Source organism: Perca fluviatilis, chromosome 6, assembly GCF_010015445.1.
Source record: "Perca fluviatilis chromosome 6, GENO_Pfluv_1.0, whole genome shotgun sequence".
Lineage (NCBI taxonomy): Eukaryota > Metazoa > Chordata > Actinopteri > Perciformes > Percidae > Perca > Perca fluviatilis.
Window position 1 is genome coordinate 8,861,088 of NC_053117.1, and position 21,076 is coordinate 8,882,163.

The following is a 21,076-nucleotide window of genomic DNA, read 5'->3' on the forward strand; positions in this document are numbered from 1 at the left end:
TTTAGGTATTTTTGCCATGTGTTGTTTTGCAAGCAGGCCTTACTATTTGTCTGTGGCCTTTGTCTCATTTGAGCTGTGATGAGTTTGTTGCCTACTTGCAAGACGGCATCAAGTGGCCTTGAGTCTGCTCAGTGGTGAGGAAGATCAATAATAATGATGATGATGATGATGAGGGCTAAGAGCTTAAAGGGTCACTTCACCCTAATCACAGAAAAAGCATATTTTCTACACTTACCCCTGGTGCTATATAGCCAGGTAGATAGTTTTGGTTTTCTTTGCTGAAATTGTAAAAGTTGTGAACAACACAATACATTTGAACAACACGGAGTAAGTCGACTGGTTGCCATTGGATTATTCTTTAATATTCTGGAAAATATGGTCAGCCACTACCTTATTGATCCACTTCCATGTTAAACCCTCTGGAAATCCCTAAAAGGTATCCTAGAACACATATAGTAGCACTCACATGCCCAATGATTGCATTTCTAAATAGAAAGAAAGAAAAAATGGCAGGCCTGACTAAGAGATGTGGTGACTATATGATACGCACAGAAATAAAGGGAGTGACAGGGTAAGGGTAAATAGTTACATAACAAACATGGCAGACTAAAAGCTTTTTCTGTCTTTTTGTTTATACTGTAGGTAAATACCAACAGATCATATGCAGGAATGTCATCATGTGTTTTCATAAGCAGCATCCTGTAACTTCCTATCCTTTATCACTTTTTCCACAATGCTATATATTGACCGGCTGGTACAGTATATTGAGAGATTTTCTATCGTTGGTTGGTGTCAACCATATTCTGAAACAACGTCCTGCCTGGAGCTCTCTGCTGAGTCCTAGTTTGCCCATTATTGAACCAGTGATGAGAGAGAGAGAGAGAGACAGAGCAAAGCCAGTCAGACAGACGGACAGAGACAAATAGAAAGGAGTTAGACCTCTTTGCTGAGTTTCTACTATTCAATAGTTTGTTGGAGCTCCACTGGCATGTTTTAATTGATGCGACCCTACGAGCAGCAAAGGCCTTTTTCTGCTTTCGCTCATTCCAGCTGACTAACTAATCCAGGTAAGTTGTCTTATCCTTTTGTCTTATTGTCTCATGATGGTTCTTGCTTTCCTCTCTCTGCACCATTGATTTCTTTCTCTGTCTTTCTCAAGTTCATTTTCTCAGCCTGGAATTCAGTTCCTCTGGTTTTTCTTCTTTAGCTCCAGGCCTAGCAAATGAAAATAATAAAGTAACACAGTCAGTGACGTGAGGGGGAAAACACTCATAGGCATGTAGGTACTTTGGAGAATTGTCGGCTCGAATATATCAACAGCAGTACAAAGGTCTACGACAGCCAATACCGATATCTTTTGACTAAAACTAACACCTCTATGTGTCAAGTTGAAAGTATCAATCCTCATCTGTAAACGTCTAATATTTTCAGTAACAGTAGTATGGAGTTGAGCGTGATAGTTTAATGTTTGTGGGTAAAGTGTAAGGCAGTAACTGGTTTTGGTCAGGGTTTTGAGGGTTTAGTTTCCCTGATTAAAAAACTTAATTTTTTCATATGACCCCCTCCTCTTACCTGGGAAAATTAAGTTTATTATACAGGCTTTTAAAATCTTCCTGAGAAGTTAATGAGACGTACAGTCATTTCTTTAAAATTAGTGAAGTAGTAATGAGCACCACCTATCCTAATAACTGTACGTTTATTTTTTTTTTTTTTTTTTTTTTTTTTTTTTCTCTCTCTCTCTCTCTCTCTCTCTCTCTCTCTCTCTCTCTCTCTCTCTCTCTCTCTCTCTCTCTTTCTCTCACACACACACACACACACACACACACACACACACACACACTGCACATATGTAAGACAGAAATAGCACTTTTAACTAGCTGCAAGGCCTGCGTACTGTATGTATACGTGTGTGAACATGTTTGAGGAGTTCACATACGTCGATGCTTGTTTAGTGTGCGTAAATGTTGATTGAATTTTGCAGAAATCGAATGGAAATTATTGATATTTAGGGTTAAATCACATTGCCTTTACTAGCTTTATTTCCTCAAAAGTAATCAAATAATTGTAATTGCGGTGACATAGTGTCCTATGAAGTTTCACCTTTCCTTGATTTTCTTCAAATGAGGCTGACATTTTTACTGGTATGACCAAAATGCCACTTCATTAAAAAAAAACGTCAACAGGTTGATTTATTCGTCGAACAAGGTAATTATCTCACCACAGTGGCAGATGTTTTCAATGTTAAAGACTAACTCACTAGACAGAACAGGCTGTTTTATTTCCAGTGTACAATATGTACAGTTTTGCCTTCTGATGATTGCCAAAGACTGGTGCACATTTGCATGCAGACTGGCAGAGCACATAATGACATTATTCCATGTGCAAATGTGCATGTTTATGGGTGAGTGTGTGTTAATGTGTGCACATATCTCTATCAAGGGGTGTGGGGGTTTAGAGGCTTTGCGAGCCCAATCGATCGAGCCTGCAGCTCTCACTCCAGCTGCCCACTGGGTGTGAAGGACACTGATGTGACAGCACTAATTACAGAGGCAGGAAGCCAGCACTACAAACATTCACAGCAGCAGCTGAACCGGGCTCTGCTGGGCTAAAGCCATCCTCCACCAGCCACTTTACACCTCTCATCCCACCAGGGTGGATTGTATTTCAAGAGTGTCAGTCCAAAATGAGATATTATCCACAGAGAGTCAAGTGAAAAGAAACACTGCTTTCACTTATATGATGTATTAACCAGGAACGCTTGGAAATAACAGGGCGCACTCTGTAGTGATGCAGAAATCTAAAAACCCCACAGCAACTCCAAATAATGAAACGGTATCTTCATCCCTTAGTGCAAATGAATTGCCTTGCAATTTCAAAACCGAAGAAACAGCAGTAAAAACAAATATCACATTTATTTTCTTTTGTGGTGTTACTTCTTACACTTTCTTTTACCATAAACTAATTAAGATTTAGCCTTGAATCCAAAATCGATTTGTTCTGTTTCTAGGGGTTCAATTTACCTTAATTGTAGGTGATAGGACGGATGTCTGTACAAAAGTAAATTGAATAATTGTTCTATACCTGCAGATGTTTCTGCGCTCTGGGGTACCTTCTAGTTTAGTAACAGACCAAGAACGACCACTTCACTTTGATTTATATTACAGTGCTCTTTAAGGTGCTATTAAAACTTGATATAGATTTCTGTAAAAGCAACCAAGCATCTTTATAGCTTGCTTAACAGCTTTTTTTGTTGTAGCTGTTACTGCTGTTGTTGTTGGTAATTCATTTTCTAATCATTTCTTTCATTTAAACCCACATTCATAGATTTTTTCTGAGAAGCAGCGCAACATGGGGTTTTTCTGGCCACCTGACAAATGATAACTTCAAAATTCACTTTTCACTTGCCGCTCTGTTTTCTAGGTCTCCAACTCATGCCAAAATATCTCTTTAGCTGCTAAATGCTCCAGTATATTCACCAGCTAATTTGTAACTGTATTTCTGCTGTCTGGTGCTTAGCAGCTACTGTTCAGTCGATTTAATAGAGCTTTATATATATATATATATATATATATATATATATATATAACTGCCTGCTGAACCTGAAAAAGGTTGAAATGAGATTAAACCAAATCAGTAAAGTTGCTCGCCGTAAAACCAAAACATGCTTAAAAGCTCCATAGAGCCGGAACATGTTGGTTGAGATTCTTGTTATAGCTTCGTTTCACTCAGGGGAAAAATGTCAAAAAGACAACAAAGTTTGCTTAACTTGTTCAAATACGCTGGCCAGTCGGATCCCAAACAAGCAAAAACCGTTTCCGCCAATCAAGAATGTGGAGACATTACATTTGGTACCCATGCAGTGCATGTTCTGAAATTAAAATTAATAAATAAAAAACATTGCCCTGATGTACACGCGGTGTTGTTTAGGTTTTTTTTTAGTCAGAGAAGCTACGTAGGCAGTGTCATTTTAATTTTTTTGTTCCGTTACCTCCAACCCCCGTTTTGAGATGCCGGATCCACGCCCCCCTCTGCGCTCCGGGACCTCCCACTTTACAAATTAAGCACTGGGCTCAGCTACATGGATGCAATGTAGTAGACCTTTTCACAACAGACATTTTAACATGTAATAGCAAGAAAAGCACAGGTGTAATAATGACTGAATTCTACACCAAACAAGTATAATAACTTAAAAAGAAAGCAGAAAGACTTTAGAATGATTGATATGCTGCCCAGACAGTTTCAGGGTCCTGGTACTGGGTGGCTTACTGACATTACTTACAACTGTGATTTTCCTGTTGTGACAAGACAAAAACTCAGCTGTCTGTACACAAGGTCTGTAGTTACAGTAGGTTGATTGAATAAGTTGGAGGCTTGAAACCAAAGTTACGAATGTAACCACGGTTCTATGAATCCTGGATGACCGTGCTTAACACTGAATATATTCTGTATCGCGCTTGCACAGGTCGAGTATTTATGTCAACAAAGTGGCCTGTGACCTCGGGGTGACCCTGGCCAAGGTATTAAGTTGCGGAGTTTTGAGTGGCACAACACAAAGCTTTCAAAACCGTTTCTGCTATATCTGTGGCTGAAATCTAAAGGGAACAGAGCGACTTCTATCAGAGCCCTGAGGCTCTGGAATGATCTGCCCCAGAATATCTGCTCATCTGAGTCAGTGATCTCCCTTTAATCAAAGAGCCTTTCCTGATTTTATTTGAGCTTGAACCTTTTTTGAATTGTCTTATATTTCTTTTAAAACTGTTTTTTTCTATCCCTCCCTACACTGTAGGGCAGGGCGATATGGAGACAATTGAAATATACACAATATGTTTGACCTATTACCTCAATATCTATATTGCGACGATATTGTAGGGTTGACTGGTGGTGCTTTCACAAAATACTATCACGATGAGATTTTTGATAAATAATCATCAATAATGTGGACACAATGACAAGTGGGTAAAGGCAAATAACAGAACAGCTAGAACAGTCTAAAAAGTTCAGAAAATACATCACTGCCATTTTACGATATCCAAAATCTAAGACAATATCTAGTCTCACATTACAAAATTGATATAATATCCATATATTGCCCACTGCACTGTACATGTACACCAAATTGTTTTTTATTTGTTTTCTTTAAAACCTGGCGATTTTTGTGTCGGTTTTATTTTGCTGTTTTGTAAAGCACTTTGTAACGTGGATTTTGAAAAATGCCCTATAAAAAAGATTATTATTATAATTAGTAGTATTAGTAGTAGTAGTAGTAGTATATGTTGCAGTAACTTCATTCAAAGACATGAAGACTCACTCACTTCACTGCCTGTCTTGTAATAACTTGAGCAAGTTTAACGTCTATAGGCAAATTCAAATTCCAAATTAATCTAGCTTCAATTACAGTACTGTACACAATACTGTGAATGTATACTCTCTTCTAACCTGTCACCAGCAGGAACAGGGTGGCCTTAAACTTTGCTGGTGGCGTTCAATGTATGAAATGGTGCCGCTAGGATAAGTTATCCTCACATTTGTTTTAATTATGTACATTTCCATTGACCACGGCTTCCTTTTAATTATTTTCCCATTGATCTGCACTGTAACATAACATGTAGGTCAGTGAACAAGAGCTGCTGCTGGAGGCAAAAATAAAGCAATGACAATGAATGAATCGTGACGCAATAGTCAAACAGCCTAGGCCGTAATCTACTTTTGATTTCACTTGTTACTTCAGACGTAACTATGTCTTGTTAGATCTTTTTTTTTCTATTCTTATTTTGATGTAGGATTTGTATTAAAAATCTGATTAACAATTATTTAAATTTTTTGTTATTTAAGATAAAATACAATTTGAGTTGCACTTTTGATAAGAGGACACATCAGTTGTTTTGCACAGTTTATGTAAATAAAGGACTATTTTACAGTTATTATGTCAGCAGCTTATTGTGTTAAAAGTGCCCTGCCACACGTATTTCATTACTTTGTGGTGATGTCTGAAGTTCTACCATGGACTCTTTAACATTTTTTGTGGAACAAATGCCTTGGTTACCTTGTTTCAAGCCATTCTAGCGTGGTATAGAAAGCCTACAGGAAGACTGCCAGTTCTCATTAATATTCAACAAGCTAAGCTGTTTGAATTTGATTGGCTAACAGCTAGCCAATGAGAGCCTGGCTGTCAGAATCCTTTACCCAGCCCAACTGTGCGAGCTAATGAATAGTAATGAGCTCAGGCAATATGATGTCAGACTGACCAGCTTTTGTAATTGGCCTGATTTCTCAGCTTATTTCTTTTCAGTGGCTAGAGCTGACAAAGCAGGTAGCAGTTCATTTTCACATGCACCACATAACACAAACACATGTGGACCTAACATATTTCAAAAAATGCAAGTAAAAAACGTTTTCTATGGCAGGGCACCTTTAAAAAAATCACTATCTTAAATCGTCATTCGTATCGTGAGTTGAGCGTTACATCCCTACACAGACTAATACAATCAATCGCCATAAAACAGGAAGCACCACATCATTCATGACTACATGACTGCTTTCTCTTTCACTTTGACCGTTTGAAAACATGGCCAAAAATTGTCTCTCTTCCTCCATACCAGGATGGACCATGGAGATCGAGGGATGGGCGTCTCTAATCTTCGCTATGAGGAAGAGGAGGGTGAGTGTGTGGTTCATATTTATGGTAGATCCATCATAGAGTGGCCCTCTGTTAATAATAGAAACAAGAAATTAAGTACTTGCACCCACTTTGTCTCTTAATAGTATCATGAGACACTCACACTAATTATAGTTTCTATTTTGTTCTGGGAGTTTTTGTGGGTGAATGCTGTTAATAGACTGCAAAGGAGGAATGACGATTGACTCAAGATTGTTTGTATGTTTTTGTATGAATCGGTATTTTGGGGATTGGGAAGTTGCATATTTGAGCGAGTTTGTGTGTGTTCTGTCTTCCCACTGAGCAGAAGGTTCTGCTCTTTTTTCCAAACATCCAATATTGGTTTGCATCTCCCGTTGTTTAGTTATTCCACATAGAGTTTAGTGTGCAATTAAAGCGCCTCCTTAATTGCCAGCAGATGATCAAACGCACATCATCCAGGTTTTTGTAGCAAAACAGGGATAATACGAGTCAAATGCTGTCACAGCAAAGATAAAGAACTGAGTGATTCTGAATAGGCTTGATTTGCTTTTTATGTGTGACTGCCAAAATGGAACGCTGCTGTTAATAAGCAGACATGGTTTCAAACCTAATTTATTCAGAATTTGTTTAAGTGGTAGAACATTCATAAAAACATTCATCTGAATATGATAAATGAATGAAAGATCTCTTTAAAGTGCTCATATTATGCTCATTTTCAGGTTCATAATTGTATTTAGAGGTTGTATCAGAATAGGTTTACATGGTTTAATTTTCAAAAAACACCATATTTTTGTCACACTGCACATTGCTGCAGCTCCTCTTTTCACCCTGTGTGTTGAGCTCTCTGTTTTAGCTACAGAGTGAGGCATCACACTTCTGTTCCATCTTTGTTGGGAGTTGCACATGCGTAGTAGCTAGGTAAGGACTACTAGCCAGTCAGAAGCAGAGTATGAGGGCGTGCCATGCTAGCAGCTAGGCGAGAATTATAACGTGTTACAAAGTGACTGGACTACAATAGAGCAGTTTGTGAACAGTGTTTTCGGTTGGAGATGGTAAGTCCCTTTGGGGGGGACTTTGGACTTTCTCACTTTGTAAACCTATTACATGCACACAAAAAAAAAAAAATATATATATATATATATATAATACAATAAAGGAAAGGGAAGAAGCCAAAAAGCATAATATGAGCACTTTAAACAATTTTTTCAGCCAGTCAACTATTTTGGGGCCTTTTCATCACACATTCATTGAAAAAACTTGTTTTGGAATTTTTTTTTGTCTTTCTCTTGATTGTTCTTGTAACTTGGTATCCTATAGGAACCAATATTGGCACTTCAGTTTTGCATTGAAATTAATTCAACCGTTTAGTGCATATTCATGTAACCATCCAGGAACCGTCCATATTTGTCCCCAGACCATCAGTCCATCTACATTGGTGTCCCAGTGCCTCGAGGATATCGTCGCAAACGCAGGCGAAGGCGCTCCAGTCGGGAGGCTGCTGACATGAACAGGGACCGACGCTATAGCCAGAACAGACACCAAGGGCAAAACCGCTACCGAGACATAGAGGAAGGACTTGATTCAAACGAGCAGAGTCTCCAAGACATCAACCACACAAGTAAGTCAGTAGACAGCACAGGCTTAGTTACGATCTTGAACAACTGGGGGCTTAGCCCAGACATCAGAATTTAGATTTGATTGCACCATTTTCAAGTTAGTTAAATGAATATAAGATGTGAGACACTGCGCTTTACCAAAAGGTTCCAGTCAGCTACGTAGGCTGCATGGCTTTTACAACATTAATTTAAAATAAACAAAATCAGTGCAATCTGAGAATCGTTTTTTTTTTATTTTTTTTATTGGAATCGTTTAGAAAATTTGGTTTCGAATCAGATCATCGGTTCCAAATGTAAGGTGTTCAACAAGTTTTGGTTTCCTTAGCGGCCACCGTATTTCGAGGCGCCTTTTTTTTACATTGAAAAAGCCCGGTAAAACTGTAAATCATCGTTGAATAAAAAATAAAATGTTCCTCTTATCTGTGTAATAAGCATGTGACCTGTTTCAACTGCGCTTCTCAAAAGAATCGGAATTGAAAATCGATAAGAACCGTAATCGAAAGGAAGAATCGAAATTGGAATCAGAATTGTTAATATAATAACGGATCCCAACCCTACTCATCTGTCTGTCCCACTCCTCATCTCCTCTGTTCTCTTCTCCTCTCTCCTGCCCTGCTCATAGAACGGATGCAATCAGCATATCATGCCAACCTAATTCTTTTTTTATGTGATGTTTAGATCATAAACACATATTATTTACCAAGTATTTGAACACACCAACCAATATCAGATTATACAAAAACAAACCATTAATGCACTATTCCATCACATAGGGGCTAATAAGAATATTCATCACTGCTCATTATGGGCTGACGAATCTGAGAAAATAACCCTGATGATGTCATTCTGATGTCATCAGGGTCAGCTCAGCTTTGGCTTTAGGCTACACATTTAGCATAAAACCTGTGGCATGTGCACTTTGAAGACATGGTTGACATGTAGGGCTGAATGTTTTCGGGGTATGAACCGTAAGAATTAAAAGTCAGGATATCCTGTGCTTTCTTGATTTTGACCATTTTTTCACCCGATGTTAGAGCTGCAAAACTACACTGCTGGAGTGTCCCCTTAGGACCGATCTGGTCTATGGCTGACATGTGCTTACAGTGTGCTGCTATGCGCCTTTCTTGCAGTTACGCAAATAAACATTTGTCACTGCAGAATAGAGGAAAATAAATAGCCTCTAATAAAACTTCTGCGGATATGGGGAAGTAAGGCTGCACTTGTAGAAATAGCTCCAGTGAAGTGTGGTGTATATATCAAGTTTTCTGCACACTGCTACCAGAGTGGCTTTTACCACAAAGCTTTCCAAAGGCATGGATGTGATCCAAACGGTGTCGTGCATTATCATTGTTTTACTCTTCTACCTCATGCTTTTCATTCGATTTTTGCTTCCTTCCAGCAGTTTGAGACTGTGTAGCTTCCGTTTCAGGTTGGAGTAATAAGTAGCCTGGCAGAACACTGCTGCTTTGGCTTTCAAAGACTTTGGGAAGGTTGTCCACTTTGCTACGTTGATGTGGCACAATCAGTGGCAAGTGCAGCAGAGGTCTTTACCTTGTTTGGACTGTATCCACACACGACTGTGGTATTTTGGAGTGTGTCAGTACATGAATATCAATAATACATATGGTGCCATTACCAGTAGGAGGATTATAGCAGGTACAATAAAGATGTACAAGACAACAAGGGGAGAAAATGGTGCCCAGTGTAGGGAATGTAAACAACTTAGAGAGCATATGAAAGAAAAATAGACTGATGATTCCCATTCATAAGTTGGGCTCTAGTCTGTTTAGCACCTAAAGTAGCTAATGAGTGTCCACTGAGGAGTTGTTAGACTAAATGGCAAACTCTACATGTTTAAAATGTGTAACTGGACAGGAATGTAATCTGTTGATTTGTTTTTTGCTTTCCATTTGAATATAATTGACTCATCCGGTGTACAGTAATTACCATACAGCTCAGCCCATAGGTTAGCAGCAGCTGACATGGTCAGCTCATTACCCTGCAGCAACCTCCATACAATAATGAAATGGATTGCAAGTACAGTAGGCTCATAATTGAATACCTATAATCAGGTAGAATTGTGTGATCTGGATGTAGGCTTCAAAACTCCAATCATTACTGCTATGACAAATAACAGCCTACAGCTGGTTGTAATCGAGATGTAAGTGAAAATGATTATAGTTAGAGATTCCATGTCTATTGATTCATATTGGAAATCACTATTTCTATTTATAAGTGACAGATCAGTTTGATTTGACCTCTCAGCGAAGAAAAAGGGACATCCTTTTTTCCAGTTGTAGGTCTACAAGGCTGCAGCTCCTGAGTGCCAGCTTTCTTTTAACCTTTGTGTTGTCTTTGGGTCAAATTTGACCCGTTTCTGTATCAGAAATATGGGTTTATTTTTAACTACCTAATTTTGATTACCCAAAAATAACATGGATGATTTCAAACAGCTTTGCAAGTACAACAAAATATTGGATCTCCACTATCCTACACCCACTATTTTAGGGTGTTTTATTTCATTTTTTTGCATAAAAAAAAAAAATTGGAACGTTGACATTTTTCTTGTTGTTTTTTTTTGTTTATTTCAGGACAATGCACATTTCATTTAATGTACAGCAGTACACGTAAAAGTGCCAGATTGTAGCCCAAAGGCTAATTTCCATCTGTAGTCCCAATTGGCAGATATAAATTACAATAACAGGACATAAGATTAAAACTATTAACATTTACATATACCCTTCTGTGATGATCCTTCCTTTAATATTAGTCTAAATAATTCATAATTTCTGCTTTTGTAACTCAAGAATTAGGTATAATTTTCTATAAATGAGGTTTATTGACCATGAATTCCAAAAATAAGTGTAAAACTAGTGGTAATAAGTTGGTGTTAGTGGTGTTTATACATGGTAGTGAAAAGAAGCGTAATCGTCAAAAAAGCGGCAAAAACATTGAAAAAAAGCGCCAAAAGTGTTTAAAAAAAAGACTACAAGGTCAGAAAAATGTTGATTTTCAGTTTTCAGTTCAAGTGCATGGTTGAATGGAAGACAACACAAGGGTAACCGTTATGTTTTAGGTTATATTTGATACATTTCTGTTGAAACTATCGAAATATTACAGTAGTAAAGATTTTCTAAAACAGTCTTTCATTCCATCAAGTGTCTCCAGCGGCAGAGCGGCTACGTTACATCCTGAATGAAGATGAGGACATGCCCACGCCTACGCTCTTCACTGAGATGGACACTCTACAGCGAGAAGGAGACGAGCTGGAGTGGAAGGAGTCTGCAAGGTGGATGACAATACTCACAAGCACATGCACACTCAAATTCAGGCACAGTCACCACTCACAAATACAATTGCTCTTGTGTTATCTTGCTTTGCTTTTGCTTCAAGATTTAAATTTGGAGTATATTCACTCGACAAATGATTCAGCCGGTCCAAAATACATATATCAGTTCCCAGCAAACTACATGTTCAGATTATGGCATGACTCAACACTGCCTCTTGAAACATATTGACAAGTATTCAAAATAAGTCCCAGAGTCCCAGCATTGTGTTGACTCAGTAGCATGGATTAGCTACTGAGAAGATTTAATGCAGGAGTCGTCATTAATGTCTTCACCTGTGCTTTTTTTTTTGTCTGCTGCAAAAAATTGGTTGATTGCAGACGTAAAAGGAAGCATGATTCTGCAACTCCATGGCTAATATCATATGCGAAATCTATTCAGAAACTGCTTTTGTTAGATAGTTTGGATGGAATTTGATGTTTCCAGAGGAGCTGCCATGTTTATCAGTTTAAAAAACAAAAATAAAAAGGTCAAAATTTAGTCTGGCTGAAATTAATGCAAAATTAACCCTCAGACCAAACTAAAGTGAGTTGGCATTATCATTATTAGAGTGGTAGAAAATCAAACTGAGTTCAATATTTAAAGTCATAAAAGTGACTCTTTGACATACGTAGCAATACAAGCCTCACCAGTACACTGTTCCTCTGTGAGTGATTTGAGGTCTCTGCTATTTTCCATAAACACCCTGCTTCACATTCACACAGTGTCATGCCTAGGGCTGGGTACCGAATTCAATACTTTTTAGACACCGACCGATTTGCCTCTTTAGTATTGAGAATGCCTTGTCATTCAATACCAAATTTCAATACCTAAGGAACAAATCTTGTCAGCGTCAGTGAGCCAAAGCATGCAGCATGCTTCTGCCAAGATCTAATAATGCTGGTGGTTGGCTGTCTAACATTACACGTCGTAGAGACACATAGGAAAAACTCTATGTTACACAGAGATTGGGGCTCACGTAGTATGGGAGACGAAAATAAATAAAAAGATGTGTTCCGTAATGTGTAATGTTGTAATTTATTTTTGTTTTTTGGTATCGAAAAAAATAGCATTTAGGAACCGTTATCGAAGTCACAGTGTTGGTATTTGTACCGGTATCTACATTTTTAGAGCTCCTACCACGGACATCTACTGAGTAGTGGGCACCACCAGCAGAGCTGAGCCGAGCTCAAAGAAATCTCGACAGTTCTGTATTCCTCACCTTCTCCTTTTCTCTGTGTTTTTGCTGCCTTCAGGTGGGTGAAGTTCGAAGAGAAGGTGGAGGAGGGAGGAGAAAGGTGGAGTAAACCACACGTGTCCACGCTGTCTCTGCATAGTCTTTTTGAGCTCAGGACATGCCTCCAGACGGGAACAGTGCTGCTGGACTTGGAAGGCTACTCACTGCCTCAGATAATTGGTGAGATGTTCGAGATTTAGTTCCTTTTCTGATAACTGCATTTCTCATTGTGTGTCACTCTTAATATTTGTTCTGTTTTATATTCAGCCACATTTGCATCATTTTGGCCTGGTGTATTTTTGTGTATACACTCCAAAACACCGGAAGTGCAATACAGTAAACACCTAGGCTAAACTGATTAATTCTATTAGCGTCAGCTGCTTTTTTCCCTGCTGTGACACTTGTATGAGCTGTTTCTTGAGCGCAAACCTGAACATAAATGACATAACAAACTTTATTTAATTATTGTCACACCACAGCTTCAAGTGTTAAACAATTTTAACAGGTCTATCTTTTTATTTCTCTTGAAATATTGGTATATAGCCTAGCTTAGCAAATGCTGTTAATGTGCAGTGTCATTATGGCTGCCTTGGAATCATGTTGCATGTTTTTGACTTATTGTGTATCCCTGTGTTTATCGAACTAATAGCCTTATTACTGCAGACTGTATTCTATATTATACTTTGTGTATTACTGTTTTCACTAATGTTACCTACTAAACTAGGGACCAATTTGGGACAAACCCTTATAGCACACAAATAGTACCTAACATTAGCATGAATATAAACATTTCATGGTTCCTTTGCATGCTAGCTTGTTAGCTAACCAAATGAGCTAAATTATTTGTTATGCACCAAAAGTCCAGCTCCCTCCAAAACCCCAGAAGTGCAATACAGTAAAATGTTGTGAACGTCTTTGCTCTTTATACTTATAGAATTGATTTAGCCTGGGTTTACCAATTGACAGTCCTAAATGACACACCTAAATTGATTAATTCTATTAGCTTCAGCTGCCGTTTTCCCTGCTGTGACACTTTTTGTATGAGCTGTTTCTTGAGTGCAAACCTGGACAGAAATGACATAACAAACTTTATTACCAAATGTAAGTACTGTCATACCACAGCTTCACATGTTAAACACTTTGAACAGTTATTTCTCTTTGAATTTCTCTCCTAACATTAGCATGAATATAAACATTTCATGGTTCCTTTGCAAGCTAGCTTGTTAGCTAACCAAATAAGCTAATTTCAGTAAGGCAGTGTAGGCTACTTTGTCACAGTAGGCTAAATTGTAAACAAAGCTAAACTCTATCAGGTAACAGTTAACTACACAGTTTGCAGGGATATCCCTATACCAGAAACAACCACTTTTAACTTCCCTGTTGTTAAATATTGACACATTTGCGTGACCTAGCTGCCAACTCATGCTTTTCCCACTTTCCACATACTGTACTTATCACATGGCAAAGTGGAAGCTGTAGATGCACTGGTATGGAGTGGTCAATAAATCAAATAGATAATCAATAGAAAAAGAATCATTGACAACAGTTAACGTTACAATGTTACTGTCAGGATTAGTCCAGTGCAGGAACCCAAATGCAGACCAGGACAAGGTAAGTAGTTTGACAAGGTGAGTATTTATTTGGAATAGAATGTGGAAATGATTTGGTCCAGTTGGTCAGCAGGGAGTGGGGTTGGAAGGTGGCAGGGTTTTGTGCTGATCCAAATGCACTGTAGTGAAGTCGACAGCCAGGCAGGTGAGAGTGACAATCCAGGTGAGGAACTGTAAGCAGAGGAACAGGCAGCTGATTAGCGACAGGCAAAAATAGCAAAAGTCTTGGCAAAACTGCAACAACATACTGTGTACGCTAACAATCCAGCAGGGAATGGTTGTCTGGTCACGGCTTAAATGGTGCAGTGGATGGTAAGTAGGACCAGGTGTGCAGACAGCAGCAGGTGTAGGCAGTTGGTGAATCAGCCAGGATGTGTTCAGGGAAACTCAGAAAAACGAACCTCAGGTTAGAGCAAAACAAAACATAGGCAAAACAGGCTCAGGATGCTGGATTCATGACAGTTACCCAGTTTGCAGCAAAATAAAACATATAGATATATATATCCAAATGATAAAATATAAAAAAACAACTACAAAACATAAGAAGATTTGTTAAGGACATGAGAACATAGAAAACCTGTAACTGTAAATACATTTTTTTCATATATAACGATGGTTAGATAATTAATATAATATTAAAGCTACAAACTGTATTTTAATTATGAAAAAATGTCTGTATTTTACAAGAAAGTTATTTTCCAGTATTGTTTTGGTGCCCCAACTGCCAGTTTTTGTATTCATTGTACATATCTCAATGTTGTTGCCTATACCTCAGTTCCCCACTTGGTCAAGTGATTGGTAGAATGCTTTTAGACCAATACCTTATGCTGGAAAAGTTACATTTGGCTTGGTAGTCTAGGGTTTTGTCATGAAACATCCATCTGTAAAGAAAATTGACTAATTCTAGTGACACTATCATCATCCTTTCATCATGATGATGATAATACACAAGGCAATCTAAGTTCAATCATATGAGATGCACAAAAACTGTCTATTGCTCTTATGGAGCCTGGGGGATCTGCATTATCCAATCTCAGACTCTCAGGACTAAAATCAACCAGAAAAGGTATTCTTTACACTGAACACCAAACAGTGCTTCAGTGCTAATTAAACTCACACGCTTTAAAGTGTAGTCAGACACTATCACAGTATGTTGTATATATGTAGTTAAAGGGCATTTGTGTATGCTGTTTGGTGGCCATTTTAATAGTTTTCCAGAATGTCAGTATTATGAACGGCTCTACACTCAATTTAACTGAGGTCAATAGCTTGGGCATCAACCATAGTCATGTGTTTATACATTCAACATAGACTGTAATGTAGGGCTGGGCGGTATGGAGAAAATCAAATATCACAATATTTTTGACCAAATAGCTCGATATCGATACCGCAACAATATTGTAGTGTTAACTATTGTGTTTTCACAAAATATTTACACAAAGAGATTTTTGATAAATAATCATCAGTAATGTGGATATAATGACTAAGTGGGTAAAGGCAAATAATAGAACAGTTACAACAGTCTGGTAAGTTCAGAAAATGACACTTTACTGTAATGTAGCCTTTAAAACCTGGAAAAGACAACATTTATGCCATATTACAATATTACGATATCCAAAATCTAAAACGATATCTAGTCTCATATCACGATATCGATATAATATCGATATATTGCCCAGCTCTACTGTAACGTATAATATGGTAACAAACTACAATGTGTGAGTGCTTCAAATTGGGGACATTGGATCCCTATGCCAAATTTCCTCATGTGAATTATGAATGAATTTGTCCGCTTCCAGATGACATCATCGAGAGACAGATAGAGGAAGGAATGTTATCTCCTGAGCTTAAAGAGAAGATCAGTTTTGTCCTGCTGAGGAAACATCGACACCAGACCAAGAAGCCAATCCACCGCTCACTAGCCGACATCGGCAAGTCCACCTCTTCTACCAGTGAGTTTCTGTAGCTCATGGAAATGATCATCTAGCTTCATTTAAAAGAAATGGCACTATGGGGTCATTATTTCCATGATTAATGTTGGACAGCATGTATTATGACATGCCATCACATGAAATAACACGTTGTGTCCCTGGGATATAGCGATTTCTTTTCTTTATCAATGATTAGTCTATTCTGGTCCCACGTATAATTTAGCAGCCTCTGAAAAAACTCATTATGCATATATTTGCCTCACTTAGTAAATGAATGAACGCACTCCTGCAGTCAACAAGGCTCATATCCTCCACAAGGGATGCATTAATGTTTGATGAGTTAATTAGTGCGGAAGCATTTCCTCATCTCATCCGGGCAGGACACATACTGCTAGATAAATCGGGGAACACTCTGTTACTGTCCATGTCTATTTCTTGCCAGATCGTAATGTCGGGTCCCGAGGTGTTCCGGGGTCAATGGCCAACTTTAACCGCTCCACAGAGGACCTCCATTTGAAACAGCAATCTGCCAACTATGGTCGCCTGCGTGAGTAGACACCTATGGGTGCACTGTTTGTGGTTTCAACTTACATGCATGGCTGTGCGTTATGGCCACAAACATCTGTCTCTATTTTTAAGGTTAAACAGCATTTGGTTATGTTTTGATTAAAAAGACAGGGCTTGTTTTGTTTTTTTGAAGGCAGATACTGATTTGTTTAAAGTAAATAAATATATATATACATACACATATACATACATACATGCATGCATGCATGCATGCATACATACATACATACATACATACATACATACATACATACATACATACATACATACATACATACATACATACATACATAAAAACAAATCATCATGAGTCTTGTTGGGCAGAAAAAACTCTTTAATCATAGATCTTTAAAACTAATTGACACCCAGCAGCTTTGACACAGAGACTGTGGACTTCTTCACAGTGACACCTCATTCACTATGTAATCCTAAGCTATATTGGTAAGATATATTTAAAATTCATATAGATATAATGACTAAATGTAGTCAGGAAAAAAACCTCTGTCTTGTCAGAGATGAAAAGCATTTTAATTCCCACAATCAAATTCACATACTCATTTGCTCAAAGGTCAGTATCAGCCATATTCATCTATTAAAGTGAGCCAAAAACTGAGACCTCAAAATTCCTTTTGGGTGTAAAAAAAACAATTTGAAGTAACAACTCATGGATTGGCAGGATCTTAATCTCAACAAATCAGTGTAATAATTGGATTGAACTGGATTTTCCCGGAGCTTTCTCATCTTCAACTAGCATCCTAAAACTAAGCAGGGGATTTGTGCGTCAACTTGTGTTCTGCATTAGAGGGACCAATTTCACTCGTGTAGCTTTTTTGATAGATTTTTTTAAGTTTCCATCTGAAGGCATTGTTCCCTAACTGCTAAGTCGTACTTTGTCATACATATCATGCCCTGTGTGGTTAAGATGAAAAAAGGGAAGTAAAACCACCTTTCTACCTTTTGTCTTTACCTTGCTCTTTCTTTGTCATAAATGGTAACTGTAAGTGTATTGTTATTGTATAGCTGTATTGTGTAGCTTATTTTACTGTACACAATGACGAGTCGTAGATTATCTAAAAATATAGCATGTAAATAAGATGTTGTAACTGTTTTTGTTGATGTTTCGCACTCCAGGTCACGCCCAGAGTAGGAGTATGAATGATATTGCAGATACTCCCAGCACAGACCAGGTGACGACTTCTATCTTCTGAACAACCTTAAACATTACACATTATTACACACATGGTCATATTGTATGTTTGTGTATGTATGGTCAGGTTGATGTAAAAACAATTTCCCCCTGGGATTATTAAAGTATTTCTGATTCTGATTCTGATATTAGAGAGGGATTTTTGACTGAGGTTATAAAAGATAACTTGGATTTACATTCTCAAACATCAACATTTCCCTTAAAGCAAGTTTGTTTTATATTTGCAAGGTTTTGGCTTTGTCATTAAATTCACGTTCCAGTCTTTTATAATAGTGAAATGTCTATTTATCTGCATGGAAGCTATCTCTGGGATTCATGCTCATTTCCCACTTTGTTGCTTTCCATTGTTGCAGAGACTACCTATCTCATTTCTCAGTAAGGCGTTGCGTTATGTTAAATCGATGCTGGCGAGAGCCATTTCTGTGTAAGTGTCATCAATCTTTCACTGCTGTTGCTAGTGAAGGTGACAGCTAGTGATAGAGGAAGCGTGCAAACACATATCGCACTCATTTGTAGAGCGGATGCAACAATGTGGCTTAAACCTGGTGACGCATGCTTGGACTGATGCAAGGGTGTGCTGTTGTTGCTTGGATTAGGCTACCGGGCTTTAAAACAGACAGGTCAGGATTAAGTGTCATTCACAGCGATGAGTAATGTACAAAAATAAATGAATGAGAATTTGTTTAGGAGTGTGTGATGTGGGCTATGAACTTTATTTGTTAGTGCAACTATGAGAATGAGCCCCGGTTGTTTAGTTCCAAGTACTCCAGTTGTGAGTGGTTGGCTGGATTTTCACGTTGTATTTACAGGCTTAGGTCAAGTGATTGTGTGTGTGTGTGTGTGTGTGTGTGTGTGTGTGTGTGTGTGTGTGTGTGTGTGTGTGTGTGTGTGTGTGTGTGTGTGTGTGTGTGTGTGTGTGTGTGTCATATTGTCTGTGTCAATATTAAACCGGCACTGGGAAAAGCACGGATCTCGTTGTCCAGTCCGCGTGCCTGGCCCCTTACATGTAGCCACAGATTTGGGCTGTGGGTTATTGGCAAGGCTGAGTGTTATTGTGCTGCCGTTCAATTTCCTGCCACGCGTTTACATGCAATCAGACAGGTCAGGTTAGCTTTTAATCCCTCTTTTAGTCACAGCTGTGTCAGCTTGCATTTGTTTTGCCTCTCTGATTGCTGTTTCTTGAGCCTTAACAGTCATGAAACAACCCAGGGTTGTTATCTTGCAAATGTCTGCTAATTTAACGACGATCCCTGTAGAGAGATCCAGCAATTGCAGACTCAAATAAAGGGCTGCAACTAACAATTAAGTTTGCAGTGTTTTCCCCTTGGTTGACTGCTTTGACAAACTCCACGAAGAACAATGAGAGCAAAACAGCATCACTGATCTGTTTTAACCATACAGTGTATGGTTTTCGCCGAATATTCTCTGGTCCAGCTCAGCTAAAAAGACTGAATCCGTCAGCACGTTAGCGTGTTGTTCACTATTGAGACTGTAAGCCATTAGGCTGCTGACAACATTTCAACTGACTTTAGCACTTTAGCTTACACACTCGACTGTCCTGCTGTTATAGACGTGAACTAACAGTTGCCTCGTTCATGGACTCACGGCAGTAGGGGAAACGCCAATTATTTTCTCAATTAAAGCTTTTTTTCTATAAAATGTCAGAATAGTAAAGAGCTAGTGTAGTCACTGTACTATCACATATGACAAATAAAGCAGCAAATCTTAACATTTAAGAAGCTGGAATCAGAGAAGTTTTGCTTATTTTTGCTTAAAAATTACACAATGACATCAATTAATTGATTATCTTAATAGTTTGCATTTAATACATACATATAAGAGAACAGAATAATGCTGCAAAGGACTGCAAAAACTGAATGTGTACTCTTTAAAAGATGTCTTACTGTGTTCTCTCTTTGTCCCTCCTTTCTGTAGCTTAAAAATAAATTCATGAAGAAAATCCCCAGAGATGCAGAGGCATCCAACGTCTTGGTGGGTGAAGTGGATTTCCTTAACAAACCCTTTGTAGCCTTTGTCCGCCTGGCCCAGGCTACAACACTAGGAGGTCTCACTGAGGTCCCTGTTCCCACCAGGTGAAATGATCTGCAGTGTCTTTCGCTTCTTCACCCTTACTCAACAAAGCCCTTTCACAGACACCTTTCATTCCACCTCATACTAAACCCCACACGTGTCTTTACCATACAGATTCCTCTTCATTCTCTTGGGACCCCAAGGAAAGGCCAAGTCGTATAATGAGATCGGCCGAGCCATAGCAACCCTAATGGTGGATGATGTAAGTGTCTGGCATTGTGTTTTCAAAATGTTTCCATGACATGTCTTCTTTATTAGATGGCACATGCTGACACTGACAGTGTCTCACTAAAGCTGTGGGGACAGAACGTGTCATTTACTGTACTGGAGTTGGAGCTAAAATGGTAATGATTGTGTTTTTCATTATATCTGGAAGTGATGCTGATTGCTAAGCATCAGTTAGGAGCAGGGCTTCTATTGTAATGATGAGTCATCCATGGCTTGCTAATGGGAGTGTTACTCTCTCTCAAGAATGCAATTTTAGTTGTTACAGCCTTCTATCACTTAGCACAAAATGTATTGATATTTAAATAGATTCTAGAAATAATAGGCTGTTATTTTTAATTGCCACATTTTAATAGGAGTTAGGGTTAGGGTTATAACCTTCCCTCTTCCACCTCTTCCCAGCACCACCTTACTAAAACTAATGACATTTCCGTCAGCCTTAGCTGTACTTTGTGCTATTTAGCATATGTAAGGATGCTAACACGGTAAGCTAAAAACATGGTAAACATTATATCTGCATTGTCATGGTGATTATGTTAGCATGCTGATGTTAGCATTTAGCTCAAGTACAGCCTCACAACTTAACAGGGCTGTATACTAATGTCCCCTCATCTATCCAATGACAAAAT

General features: G+C 38.4%; 1 protein-coding gene and 1 long non-coding RNA gene across 3 annotated transcripts in view; one reads left to right on the forward strand and one right to left on the reverse strand.

Annotated features, from left to right (window-relative positions):
• Positions 1 to 882: 882 nt before the first annotated feature.
• slc4a5a (solute carrier family 4 member 5a) overlaps positions 883 to 21,076 on the forward strand; it is a 45,755-nt gene continuing 25,561 nt past the window's right edge. For both annotated transcript variants that reach the window (XM_039802727.1, XM_039802728.1), the window contains exons 1-10: positions 883 to 1,067; positions 6,600 to 6,658; positions 8,052 to 8,255; positions 11,413 to 11,542; positions 12,836 to 12,996; positions 16,226 to 16,378; positions 16,800 to 16,904; positions 18,056 to 18,111; positions 20,067 to 20,224; positions 20,337 to 20,424. In XM_039802727.1, the coding sequence (XP_039658661.1) occupies positions 6,601 to 6,658; positions 8,052 to 8,255; positions 11,413 to 11,542; positions 12,836 to 12,996; positions 16,226 to 16,378; positions 16,800 to 16,904; positions 18,056 to 18,111; positions 20,067 to 20,224; positions 20,337 to 20,424 (1,113 nt within the window). In that variant the 5' untranslated portion in view covers positions 883 to 1,067; position 6,600. The remainder of the gene's footprint in view (positions 1,068 to 6,599; positions 6,659 to 8,051; positions 8,256 to 11,412; positions 11,543 to 12,835; positions 12,997 to 16,225; positions 16,379 to 16,799; positions 16,905 to 18,055; positions 18,112 to 20,066; positions 20,225 to 20,336; positions 20,425 to 21,076) is intronic.
• LOC120560339 lies at positions 11,319 to 12,915 on the reverse strand. Its single transcript, XR_005639475.1, has 2 exons — positions 12,802 to 12,915; positions 11,319 to 11,535 (listed from the first exon to the last, which is right to left on the reverse strand). It is a non-coding gene; the product is annotated as an uncharacterized LOC120560339 (long non-coding RNA).